Source organism: Geotrypetes seraphini, chromosome 8, assembly GCF_902459505.1.
Source record: "Geotrypetes seraphini chromosome 8, aGeoSer1.1, whole genome shotgun sequence".
In the NCBI taxonomy this organism is placed as follows: domain Eukaryota; kingdom Metazoa; phylum Chordata; class Amphibia; order Gymnophiona; family Dermophiidae; genus Geotrypetes; species Geotrypetes seraphini.
In genome coordinates this window covers 178376419-178389408 of record NC_047091.1, presented here as the reverse complement: position 1 = coordinate 178389408, position 12990 = coordinate 178376419, and the positions used below count along the sequence as shown (strand labels likewise).

At 47.4% G+C, this 12990-nt stretch overlaps 1 protein-coding gene across 5 annotated transcripts in view; it reads left to right on the top strand.

Annotated features, from left to right (window-relative positions):
- CCDC157 (coiled-coil domain containing 157) overlaps positions 1-12990 on the top strand; it is a 116288-nt gene that overhangs the window by 86811 nt on the left and 16487 nt on the right. For 2 of the 5 annotated variants that reach the window (XM_033955696.1, XM_033955695.1), the window contains exons 10-11: positions 2768-2853; positions 3259-4179. The exons of 1 other annotated variant lie outside the window; for it this stretch is intronic. In XM_033955696.1, the coding sequence (XP_033811587.1) occupies positions 2768-2853; positions 3259-3472 (300 nt within the window). In that variant the 3' untranslated portion in view covers positions 3473-4179. Of the gene's footprint in view, positions 1-2767; positions 2854-3258; positions 4180-12990 lie in introns of those variants that run through there. 2 more of the 5 variants (XM_033955697.1, XM_033955699.1) reach the window with 1 other exon arrangement.

Sequence of the window (12990 nt, the reverse complement as noted above, 5' to 3'; positions counted from 1 at the left end):
TCCAATTACCTAGAAAACCATAACATACTCCATCCCACACAATCCGGCTTCAGAAACAACTTCAGCACGGAAACACTACTAGGATCTCTCTTGGACACAGCCAGACAACATCTCAGCACAGGAAAAAAAATGATGCTCATACAACTAGACCTTACCGCTGCATTCGACTTGGTGGACCATAACATTCTACTACAAATCCTGGATACAATAGGTATCACAGATAAAGTATACACATGATTTGAAGGATTCCTTAAATCAAGAACCTATAGAGCAGGGGTGTCGAAGTCGGTCCTCGAGGGCCGCAATCCAGTCGGGTTTTCAAGATTTCCCCAATGAATATGCATGAGATCTATGTGCATGCACTGCTTTCAATGCATATTCATTGGGGAAATTCTGAAAACCCGACTGGATTGCGGCCCTCGAGGACCGACTTCGACACCTGTGCTATAGAGTAAAATCAGACAAACAAAAATCTGAACCTTGGTCAAACCCCTGCGGAGTTCCCCAAGGATCCCCGACTCTCTTCAATCTCTATACAGCCTCCCTCAGCTCTCACCTGGACAAACAAGGCATAACCTCCTACAGCTATGCCGATGACATTACCATTCTCATACCCTTCGATCAACCTGAACTCTCCATGACGAACACAATATACCAAACACTAAAATCAATAGCAACCTGGATGAAAGATCACAAACTGAAATTGAACCCAGATAAAATGAAATTCATCCTCCTAGAAAACAACAAAATACCAACCATAACCAACATTGAAATCAATGCAATCAACTACCCCATACAAACCACCCTAAAACTGCTAGGAATAACTATCGACAGATGCTGCACCATGCAACCGCAAATCAATAAAACAATACAAAAGTCATTCTTAGTCTTGAGAAACTTAAGACAAGTTCGGAAATTCTTCGAGAAAACTCAATTCCAGCTCATAGTTCAGTCCTTAATACTAGGCCTACTTGACTACTGTAATATCCTCTATCTCCCATGCCCTACAACCATAACAAAACAACTACAAACTATCCAAAACACAGTACTAAGACTCATCTACTCATTAAAGAAACATGATCACATTACAGAAGCATATCTCCAATCGCACTGGCTTCCGATCCCAGCAAGAATACAATTTAAATTCTACTGCCTACTATTTAAGACTTTATATGGAGACAGTCCAAACTACCTGAATAACTGCCTCATCTACAACACCGCAACCAGACATAGGAAAACTCACACCCCATTCTCATACCCCCCAATTAAGGAGGTCAAACGGAAAAAACTATATGATGGCCTCCTGGCCACTCAAGCAGCCAAACTAGACAATCAAATTGCCAATCTACTGACAGCATCCCTCGACTACGAGACTTTTAGAAAAGAAATAAAGACCATACTCTTCAAGAAAACTCTGAAAAAGAAATAATACTGCAAGTCTCAAACGCCACCTCTCACTAAAGCCAACTACCCCAAACAAATAACCTTACCCATTTTCACTCTTTTTGAAAATATCCAATTTTTTTATTTTTTTGTAAGTTCTTGTTGTAATACATCTTGGATAATTCTTTTGTAATCCGCCTTGAACTGCAAGGTAATGGCGGAATAGAAATCCCTAATGTAATGTAATTATTGATCAGGAATCTTAATTTTCTTAACCTATGAATCCTTTTTCAGGGAATAAAACAGGCCAAAAAGCTTAGTAACATATCCTTCCCCTTGCAGTTACTGTCCATGTCAGCACTTGCATGCTATGTTCTAAAAAAAAGTGCCTAGTGCATTCGTGTGTAAATGCCAGTTATAGAATTGCGGATAGCGTAGCTGGTTTTTCTGATTTATAATTTTTATTCGTTTTTACAACTTACATCAAGTGTATCAAGAAATAACATTTGAATTGAAAAACATCACTTGTTTTGATATTAATATCATCTAAAATTCCCATCTCTATTCCATCGAAAATATTCATTTATTATATTATACAATATACATTTTAGTAAAATATCAAAAAACCATCCCATCCATCCCCATCCCCTCATTTCAATTATCTTATTAAAGGAAAATGTTTACTATTCATTACAAAAGTCTGTTAATGGTCCCCAAACTTCTCGAAATTTACCAAGATAACCTATCTGTGTGGTTAATGTTTTTTCCATTCTATATAGATGACATACAGAACTCCACCAAAAACTGTAATTTAATCTGCTCTGATTTTTCCAATTGAATGTAATCTGTTGAATGGCTGGTTTTAAGAAAGGTTTGGACAAGTTCCTGGAGGAAAAATTCATAGTCTGTTATTCAGAAAGACGACTTGGGGGAAGCCACTGCTTGCCCTGGATCAGTAGAATGGAATGTTGTTACTCTCTGGGATTCTAGAATCTTGTTACTCTCTGGGATTCCGGAATCTTGTTACTCTTTGGGATTCCGGAATCTTGTTACTCTTTGGGATTCTGTATAGAATGTTGATACCTTTTTAGATTCTGGAATGCTGCTACTATTTGGATTTTGGCCAGGTACTAGGGACTTGGATTGGCCACCGTGAGAACGGGCTACTGGGCTTGATGGACTGTTAGTCTGACCCAATAAGGCTATTTTTATGTTCTTAGTGGAAAGATAAATGGCTTGTCCAAGATCACAAGGAGTCACGGGGATTTGAACCCTGACTTCCCTGCTGCTGTACCCACTAATCTACTCCTGCCATTATTCTGCTTCTGTGAATGCTTTTTGTTGTAATCCAAACACTCATTCCATTCCTCCTTCATTTCTTTAGCTGATATCACAGACCCAGCTTTGGCCTTGCCCTGGTACTTCCCCAGAAATGAGCTGTGAGGCGGAGATCCCCAAAGATGGGGCACGGTGAGTCCTGGTTTCTTCCCAGAGTACAGCGATGTAGAGATACTCTTGATTGAAGTAAACTAGTCAAGTATTAGGAGTTCCCTTCCACATCATGCAGGTGAATGATTTGAAATGTGTCCTGGGAAAGGGAATCAGAAACTCTATAACAAGAGTCCTCAAGAGAAGCTGTCATAAGGGGATGAGAATGTCTCTCTTTGTTTATATGTAAGTGGAGCCCATCCGTGCTGTTCCTTTGCTGGGTTGTGTACTTGGAAGTCTAGGCAAAGGAGAAAAATGTCCGATTGAATAGTTATGGTTCTTAGGCTTTAGAAAACGCAGACTTGCCAACATCTAAGTATTCCACCTTGTAGAAGCAGAACTGACCGAATGCTGCTGTATCTTATTCTTGTGTGGTTATTCTCACAGAGCAATACATCCCGTAGCACATACCGGAACCATACATAGAGAAGACACAACCAGAAGGGGCTCCACGAGCCAGCAATGTGTGAGCAACCAGCAGAAATTGACTCTTTTTTCAGACGCCAGTCGTAATACAACAGGCTATCGAGTCAAGCGAACAGACGGCTCAGCCACTAGACTTTACACCAGTCTGAGAAAAGAAAGAAGAGACTGGGATTGAATTTCTGTCCAGAACTAGACTCAGGCGGATGGGCCCGTACTCTTTCGCAGCAAAACAAGTTTCAGCACTAGCGATTCCTTTCTGGTCCAGAAGGAAACATTTCCTACATGTTGAAGACTGAGATTAATGCAGGCAAGAGGCTGCAGATTCTTGGGAGGATGTAGCCAATGGAATGAGGTGGGCTACTGGCGTCACAGCCCCACCATCCCACCAGTACTTTGTCCAATACAACACTGGCAACTTGAGAGTTTGAGGGTAGGACCTGAGATTGGTGCCCCTGATAAGTATCAACAATGCCAGGGAATTACTGGCAGGGCATTTGTTGAGAGCTGCAGCATTTCAGTTTCATATGGCACTACATCCAGAGCATCGCTCGGTGAAAGAACCAAAAGCTTTTGCTTTAAGAAACTGCAAGAGCCAGAAAACGCATATGAAAGAGTTGGCAACACAAAATTGGACTCCAGTTTGGGACCATATATCTCCTAGGGCCCCTATTTATTTGTTTAAATTTGTAACTTAGGGCAGTGGGTTGGGATGGGGGTTAAAACCAAAAGGTTACAGGAGTCGGGTGATGGTTAAGATTTCTGGCACTGTATTTTACTTTTGTTATTGATTCATGCATTCATTCAATTTTCTATACCGTTCTCCCAGGGGAACTCATAATGGTTTACATGAATTTATTCAGGTACTCAAGCGTTTTTACCTGTCTGTCCCGGTAGGCTCACAATCTATCTAATGCACCTGGGTCAATGGGGGGGATTAAATGACTTTCCCAGTGTCACAAGGAGCAGCGTGGGTTTGAACCTACAACCTCAGGGTGCTGAAGCTGTAGCTTTAAGCACTGCGCCACACTCTCCCCCGTCGGTGACGTGGCAGAGGGAAGGCCCCGGCAGGGAAGGCCATGAAGCAGCCAGTTCAGAGCGTTGCCATTGCTGCTACTTTAGGAGGCCTCCGAGGTATGTCATGTTTCACAGTGGAAGGAAAGATGATGCACATGGGGGGGGGGGGGGAGAGGAAGAATTGGGGTGGAGAAGAAGGGAGAGATGAAACAGGTAGAAAGGGATGAGGGAGAAATCCTTCATATGGGGAAGGGAAGGGAGACATCCATGGAGAAGAAAGAGGGAGAAATATTGGACAAAGGGTGGAGGGCAGGGAGAAAGAAAGAAATGTTGCACATGATAATGGAGGGGAGGAAGGGAGAGATGCTGCATGGAGAGGAATAGAGTGGTTTGACCCAGACAGGGGGAGAAAGAGAGATGGTAGACAGTGGGAAAGAAACAAATGTTGGATATGGCAGTGGAAAATAATTTATTTTCTATTGTGTGATTACAATATGTCAGATTTCAAATGTGCATCCTGCCAGAGCTGGTGTTAGACAGTGAGTGTGAGCTAGGACCTAAGAAAGAGAGAAAAAGTATTTTTTTATTTTGTTTACACCACAGTGCAGTGTTGGAGAGCACAAAGGGGGGGGTGGAAAGACTACAACATAAACCTGCCAGGACGTTTGAAAAAAACCAACCCAAAACAACTCCAATTGGCCAGGAAAAGTGAATCGAATAAAAAAACAAACAAACAACAAATCAATTCAATAGGCTGAATCGAATCTAAAAAAAAAATTCCCTGAATCGGGCTGTACAAGTTCATACCTTCAATAGAATGAGAGGGCAGAACAGCACATTATGCCACATGATTTAAAACCATGCAGACCATTGTAGCACTGCACAGTTCAAAAAGCACAGTTACTTACCGTAACAGGTGTTATCCAGGGACAGCAGGCAGATATTCTTAACACATGGGTGACGTCACCGACGGAGCCCTCGGTACGGACCTTTTTAACTAGAAGTTTCTAGTTGGCCGCACCGCGCGTGCGCGAGTGCCTTCCCGCCCGACGGAGGAGTGCGTGGTCCCCAGTTAGTATAAGCCAGCTAAGAAGCCAACCCGGGGAGGTGGGTGGGACGTAAGAATATCTGCCTGCTGTCCCTGGATAACACCTGTTACGGTAAGTAACTGTGCTTTATCCCAGGACAAGCAGGCAGCATATTCTTAACACATGGGTGACCTCCAAGCTAACAAAGAGGGAGGTGGGATGGTTGGCCATTAGGAAAATAAATTTTGTAACACAGATTGGCCGAAGTGTCCATCCCGTCTGGAGAACGCATCCAGACAGTAGTGAGTAGTGAACGTGTGAACTGAGGACCAAGTGGCCGCCTTGCAGATTTCCTCGATGGGCGTGGAACGGAGGAAAGCTACAGAAGCAGCCATAGCTCGGACTCTGTGGGCCGTGACAGTTCCTTCCAGTGAGAGACCGGCCCGAGCATAGCAGAAAGCAATACAGGCAGCAAGCCAATTTAAAAGTGTCCGTTTGGAGACAGGACGACCCAAACGGTTGGGATCGAAAGATAAAAACAGCTGAGGGGATGTTCGTTGAGCTCTGGTACGATCAAGGTAGTAAGCAAGGGCACGCTTACAATCCAGCGTGTGCAACGCCTGTTCCCCAGGATGCGAGTGAGGCTTAGGGAAGAAGACGGGCAACACAATGGACTGGTTGAGGTGAAAAGCCGAGACCACCTTGGGAAGGAATTTAGGGTGGGTACGCAGAACAACCTTGTCATGGTGAAAAACAGTGAATGGTGGGTCAGCAACCAGTGCATGCAGTTCGCTAACCCTCCTGGCAGAGGTGATGGCAATTAGGAAGAGCACCTTCCAGGTAAGAAGCCTGAGTGAAGTAGTGGCAAGAGGCTCAAACGGAGGTTTCATGAGTGCTGAGAGAACCACATTGAGGTCCCAGACGACAGGAGGAGGCTTGAGAGGCGGCTTGATATTGAAGAGACCTCTCATAAATCTGGAAACCAGAGGATGAGCCGTGAGGGGTTTTCCGAGAATAGGCTCATGAAATGCAGTGATGGCACTGAGGTGGACTCTGATAGAGGTAGTTTTGAGGCCAGCATTGGACAGCGAGAGCAAATATTCCAATACAGTTTCCACCGCTAAGGAGGTGGGTTCCTGATGATGCCGGAGACACCACGAGGAGAATCTGGTCCATTTCTGATGGTAACATTGGAGGGTGGCCGGCTTCCTGGAGGCGTCCAAGATGAGGCGGACCGGCTGAGATAGGTTCTCTGGAGAGGTCAGCCCGAGAGAAACCAAGCTGTCAGGTGGAGCGAAGACAGATTGGGATGCAGTAGAGACTGACGTTGCTGCGTAAGTAGAGTAGGAAACACAAGGAAGGAGAATGGGTTCCCTGGAGCTGAGTTGGAGCAGGAGTGAGAACCAGTGTTGGCGAGGCCACCGAGGTGCGATAAGAATCATGGTGGCGTTGTCCCTGCGGAGTTTGGACAAGGTCCGCAACATCAGAGGAAGTGGAGGGAAGGCATACAGGAACCGATCCCTCCAGTCGAGCAGGAATGCATCCGGAGCCAGACGGTGAGGAGAGAAGAGTCTGGAGCAGAATTGGGGCAGCTGATGGTTGTGAGGTGCTGCAAAGAGGTCCACCTGCGGAGTGCCCCATCGCGCAAAGATGGAGAGCAGAGTCGGAGGGTCCAACGTCCACTCGTGAGGTTGAAGGATGCGGCTGAGCTTGTCGGCTAGAGAGTTCTGTTCGCCCCCCGGTGCCGCCTTGCTTGTTTATGTAGTACATGGCGACTTGATTGTCTGTGCACATGAGAAGGACTTGAGGGCAGAGAAGATGTTGGAAAGCCTTGAGGGCGTAGAACATGGCTCTGAGTTCCAGGAAATTTATGTGATGACGACGCTCCTGTGGGGTCCAAAGTCCCTGGGTGCGAAGATCTCCTAGGTGAGCTCCCCACGCGTAGGGGGACGCATCTGTGGTGATGATCATAGAGTGGGGGGGGCAGATGAAAAAGTAGACCCCTGGAAAGATTTGAGGAGTTCAACCACCATTGGAGAGATCGCTGAAGAGATGATGTCACAGAGATGGGATGAGAAAGAAGATCCGTAGTCTGTGACCATTGGTTGGCGAGAGTCCACTGAGGTGTGCGAAGGTGGAGACGTGCCAGAGGAAGGACATGCACCGTCGAGGCCATGTGACCCAGGATAACCATCATCTGTCGGGCAGGAATGGAGGGATGCGTGAGCACCTGACGACAGAGGTGGAGCAGGGTCCGCTGACGATCGGAGGGGAGAAAAGCCCTCATTAGTGTGGTGTCCAGAACTGCTCCAATGAAGTCGTTGGGTGGGAAGCAGATGCGACTTGGGGTAGTTGATCTCGAACCCCAGGAGGTGGAGGAGAGAGATGGTGTGATGAGTAGCCTGTAGCACAAGTTGAGATGAAGGTGCTTTCACCAACCAATCGTCCAAGTAGGGGAACACCTGGAGGTTGTGAGACCTGAGGAAGGCCGCTACCACTATAAGGCACTTGGTGAAGACCCTGGGTGAGGAAGCGAGGCCGAACGGTAGCACCTTGTACTGATAGTGGTGGTGCAGCACCTGGAACCGCAGGTAGCGGCGAGAATTCTGATTGATGGAGATGTGAGTGTAGGCCTCTTTGAGGTCCAGGGAACATAGCCAGTCGTGTTGAGAAAGAAGAGGGTAGAGCGTGGCAAGGGAGAGCATTCTGAACTTCTCCTTGACCAGACACTTGTTGAGGTCCCTGAGATCGAGAATGGGACGGAGGTCTCCCGTCTTTTTGGGTACCAGGAAGTAGCGGGAGTAGAATCCCTGACCCCTTTGATCTGGAGGTACTTCTTCGATGGCATTGAGAAGGAGGAGGGATTGAACCTCCCTCAGGAGGAGGGGGGTTTGAGATGAGTGCGAAGCAGACTCTACGGGAAGGTTGTCCGGTGGAAGAGTCTGGAAGTTGAGAGAGTAGCCGTGGCGGATGATGTTGAGGACCCACTGGTCCGACGTGATGACTTCCCAACGGCTGGAGAAAATGGTGAGACGACCCCCGATAGGCTGTGGAAGAGGCAGTGAGGGTGGATGACTGGCTATGCCCTGGAGAGAAGAGTCAAAAGGGCTGAGATTGTTTAGCAGGCTGAGAAGGCTTAGAGGGTTGAGTGGCCTGAGATCGAGCCTGAGCATGGTGCTGCTGCTGACGGGGTCGGCGAGATTGTTGGGGAGGCGGATTGAGTGGCCTGGCTGAGAACCTCCGCTGGTAAGATGATTGAGGCCGATAGGGTCGGGCAGGCGGAGCCTTCTTTTTCGGCTTGATCAGGGTGTCCCACCTGGTCTCATGGGCCGAGAGTTTCTGGGTGGTGGAATCCAGTGACTCTCCAAAGAGTTCATCCCCGAGACAGGGGGCATTGGCCAAACGATCCTGGTGGTTGATGTCCAGGTCGGAGACTCTGAGCCAGGCTAAGCGACGCATGGCTACGGCCATGGCAGAGGCCCGAGAGGTGAGCTCAAAGGAGTCGTATATTGAGCGGACCATATATTTGCGCATTTGGAGAAGACCAGAGATGTGTTGTTGGAATAGCGGGACCTTGCGCTCAGGCAGGTACTTCTGGAGGGCAGACAGTTGCTGGACCAAGTGTTTCAGATAGAAAGAAAAATGGAAGGAATAGTTGTTTGCCCTGTTGGCAAGCATGGCATTCTGGTAAAGCCTCTTGCCAAACTTGTCCATGGTCTTACCTTCCCTGCCAGGAGGGGTAGAGGCATAAACACTGGAGCCCTGAGTCTTTTTTAAGGTGGATTCCACCAGAAGGGACTCATGGGGCAATTGAGATTTGTCGAATCCAGGAATAGGGATGACACGGTAAAGGTTGTCCAGTTTACGGGGGGCTCCTGGTACCGTGAGGGGATTTTCCAAGTTTTTGTAGAACGTTTCCCGTAGGATGTCATGCACGGGAAGCTTGAGGAACTCCTTAGGAGGTTGTTCAAAGTCTAAAGCCTCTAGAAAGGCTTGAGACTTTTTTGAGTCAGATTCTAGAGGAAGAGACAGGGCAGCAGACATTTCTCTCAGAAATTTAGAAAATGAGGACTGCTCTGGTTTAGAGGTGGCATCGGGTGCCGATGGTTCCTCATCAGATGAGGAGGGATCCTCCTCGGTACCGAGAGGAGTTTCCTCCCATAAGTCAGGGTCCCTGACCTCTGGTGCATGTCGAGACACCGGGGTGGAGGGCGCGGTGTGGCGGGTCTTGGACAAAGACTTTCCAGAGCGCACCGAAACGGTACCAGGGGAGGACGATCGGCGTCGATCTCGGTCCCGAGAAGAATGCCGTACCGCCTGGTGCCGAGGAGGATCCAATGTGGCCTGAGAATGAACCACCGGATCGCCATGAAGTTGTTGGGCCGAAAGGATCGGCATGGAGGTGTTCACCGGTACCGAAGGGGTGGACACCGGGGGCTCGGTACGGGGCTCGGGCCGGTCTGGTACCGGAAGGAGCGGTGCCAGGATAGTGGGCAGCAGTTGTTCAAGTTGTTTCTTCAACTGCTCCTGGAGTTGAGCCTTTAAGATGGCCAAGATACGGTCATCTAGGGGTGGCATCGGAACCGCTTTCTTTTTCTTCGGTTCCTTTGATGCCGCTCCACGCCCCGGCGATGAGGAAGCCGATGACGAGGCACTCACCGAGATCGGGGCGGAGCGTTTGCGGGACCGGTGCGATGCCGGTAGGGACGGTGTCGCCACCGTAGCTGGAGGGCGCTCGAGGGAAGAGGAAGGCTTCTTAGCCGGCTTACCTGGCGCCAGCGACGCCGATGTGGGGTCGGCCGGTGTCGAGGTCGACGGTGCCGATTTTTGAGGTACCGCCGATGAAGGTGAGGAGTCCATCGCCGACTCGGTGCCGAAGAGAAGAGTTTGTTGAATTCTTCGGTTTTTAAGGGTTCTCTTTTGGAGAGTGGCACAGCGGGTGCAGGAGTCCGCCCGATGCTCCGGACCCAGACACTGCAAACACCAATTGTGTGGGTCAGTTATGGAGATCGGGCGTGCACACCGCTGGCACTTCTTAAAACCGACCTGCGGGGGCATGAAGGGGAAGATAGCCTCCGCAAAATCGAAGCCCGAGGCCTGTATACTGGCAACAGGCCCCGCCGGGGCAAAAACGAAAGAAAAAGCAAAGTTTTTTTTTTTTTTTTTTTGCAAATCAAAGAAAAATAAACCCGAAGGTAAGTGGAGAAAAAATAAGGAAAAAAGCGCGAGCGGGAAGGCAAAAAAGTGGTTTCAACGGCCGTTGAAAAAACACACGCGTCTTCTTCGCTCCGCGGAAACGAAGAAACTGGGGACCACGCACTCCTCCGTCGGGCGGGAAGGCACTCGCGCACGCGCGGTGCGGCCAACTAGAAACTTCTAGTTAAAAAGGTCCGTACCGAGGGCTCCGTCGGTGACATCACCCATGTGTTAAGAATATGCTGCCTGCTTGTCCTGGGATAAGTGGAAGCAACCTGATGCATCTCTGCTGTCCTCCTCCTCCTCCAAGCTCAAGGGTTATTGGTGGCAATGAGAGGAAGGGCCACTCAGCAAGTGAAGAACTACCAGAGAAAAATCCATCTTCTCAACCTAGTTCCTGGTTAGGATTCTTCAGGCAACCCATCAGCTCCTCAGTGAAGGACCACTTTTACAGCCCCCACCGCCACTATGGAATTGCAGGAGACTGCCTAAAATGCCAGGCTTTGTATTTTCTTTCTAGCAGATAACTTGGCTACATCGTGGCATCCAATGGACTCAATATATAAGAGAGATGCAACAAAACTGAACACTTTTCATTTGGTATCTGTCGGCCTGCCCAATTTCAGTGCTGGACTAGCAAGAAAGCTTGTGGGAATGATCTCAGATCCAGCTGAGAAACAGCAAGTCAGTAGAGAAGACAAGTAATAGGGCCACATTGCATACAAAAATCTGAAAACAGCAGACAGGATTTTGAATTTAATTCTGCTTACATCGTCAGCTTGGTATTTGGAAGACAGGGAGCCCTGGTGCCAAGAGTATCTAAAATCTGACCCTGGCAGCTGAGAGACTAAAAGAAATAATTCCAGCTCCACGCCAAACTAGGCCTAGCAAAATAAGCCTTTGCTCATTCAGGACTCACACTGAGATTGGCTGCGCTCAATGGAACTTGTTTTCTGGTTACATTTATTTACAGAAAAATTAAAACAAAAAAGCTTTTTAACTAGCCAGCACTAGGAATTGTATCCTCAATTCCCCCCCCCAGAATGAAATGTGAGGAGACTGTTCAAGGAATTCGCATCTCTGCTGTTACCTCCCCCTTGCGAGAAAGACAACAGTGACTGGAAAAGCAAACAATGTAATTCCCAGCCAATTCAAAAACACAGGAGACACTTTGTGGTATGCTCAGTGATTATTTAATAAGCTATGCCACGATACAAGAATTAATTATTAGCTTTAAGAGTTCAAGTAAGTTCCAATGGTCCGACTTCCAGACTCACTCAGTTTAGCACCATTCTCTCAGAAAGGCTCTCCTCCCTCCTTCGTAAGAAGCAGAACGAAGGGACGAGCCAGCTGAGATACTTTTAACGCTCATACAACTGCTCTTCACAGCTTATTTCAGAGGGGCAAGTCTGAAAACAACCTGCCCAGGTGCTCTGTACATATTTTCAAAGAGAAGGTCCCGCTGAAAACCACCCACTGGTAGGATGGGCCTGCACATCTTGCACTCGCTTCATGTGCGGCCTAAAATCTGTCTAGGAAAGAACTTAAGTAACATCTGAAAATGCTGTGCACGTGTGTTATTTCCTAATTTCACCCAAACCTCCCCCCCCCCCCTTCATCCAGCTAAAAATGTGCATTGCTGTGAACCTCAAACATACTATCAGCTGGATCCACAGTGGATGGTTTTCCAATGTCCAATGTCTTTAAAAAATGTAATAAATGCAATGCCATCAGCTTATTATTACTATTAAGCCTTATTGTTTCTATAATCCTACTAAAATGTACAATTGTAGAAATATGAGATACTCCTTGCTCCATGGAGTGATACAGACAAGACCAAGGAACAGTATGATAAGAAAGTAAAAAGAACAAGGCTAGGGGCAGGGAGAGGGGTTTTTTAAGATTTAAAACGCTTCGGAAAAGTGCAACTTTAGCAAAGGCTTGAATCCGGTCAAAGGAGTTTGGGATGTTTAGGTGCCTTTGAGGACTGGAGCAGTTCAGCCAGTGTTTCCCACCCAAGCCTTTAGCACAAGGCGTCAGGCAACGGAAGCAAGCCTGGCACTCGAGTCAAGGACAGGCCAACAGGTCTGCCCATAAGTTATACCCATTTAAAAATACAAGATTAAATTAACTTGTCTCTTCTTTGATATTTCTGGGCCAGAGACTGACAGATCTGAAGTAGAAATTGGAGATCAGAGACATGAAGAACAGGTGAAATCGGCAGAAGTTTTGAGGCCACGAGAAATGAACTCAAAGCTGGTCAAGTTCTGTTTAAAGAACTGCAGTGATGCAGGGAGAGAGGAGCCAGTCATTTTCATCCAGGCTAGTTAAAGGGCACATAAAAATTTTAAAAAGTAATTTACAGCACTATCATGTACTTTATTATAAAGGGATGGGAAGAGGGAGAAAATGACAATGAAATCAGCTGCCGTTTAACCTCTGTAGCCACACGATT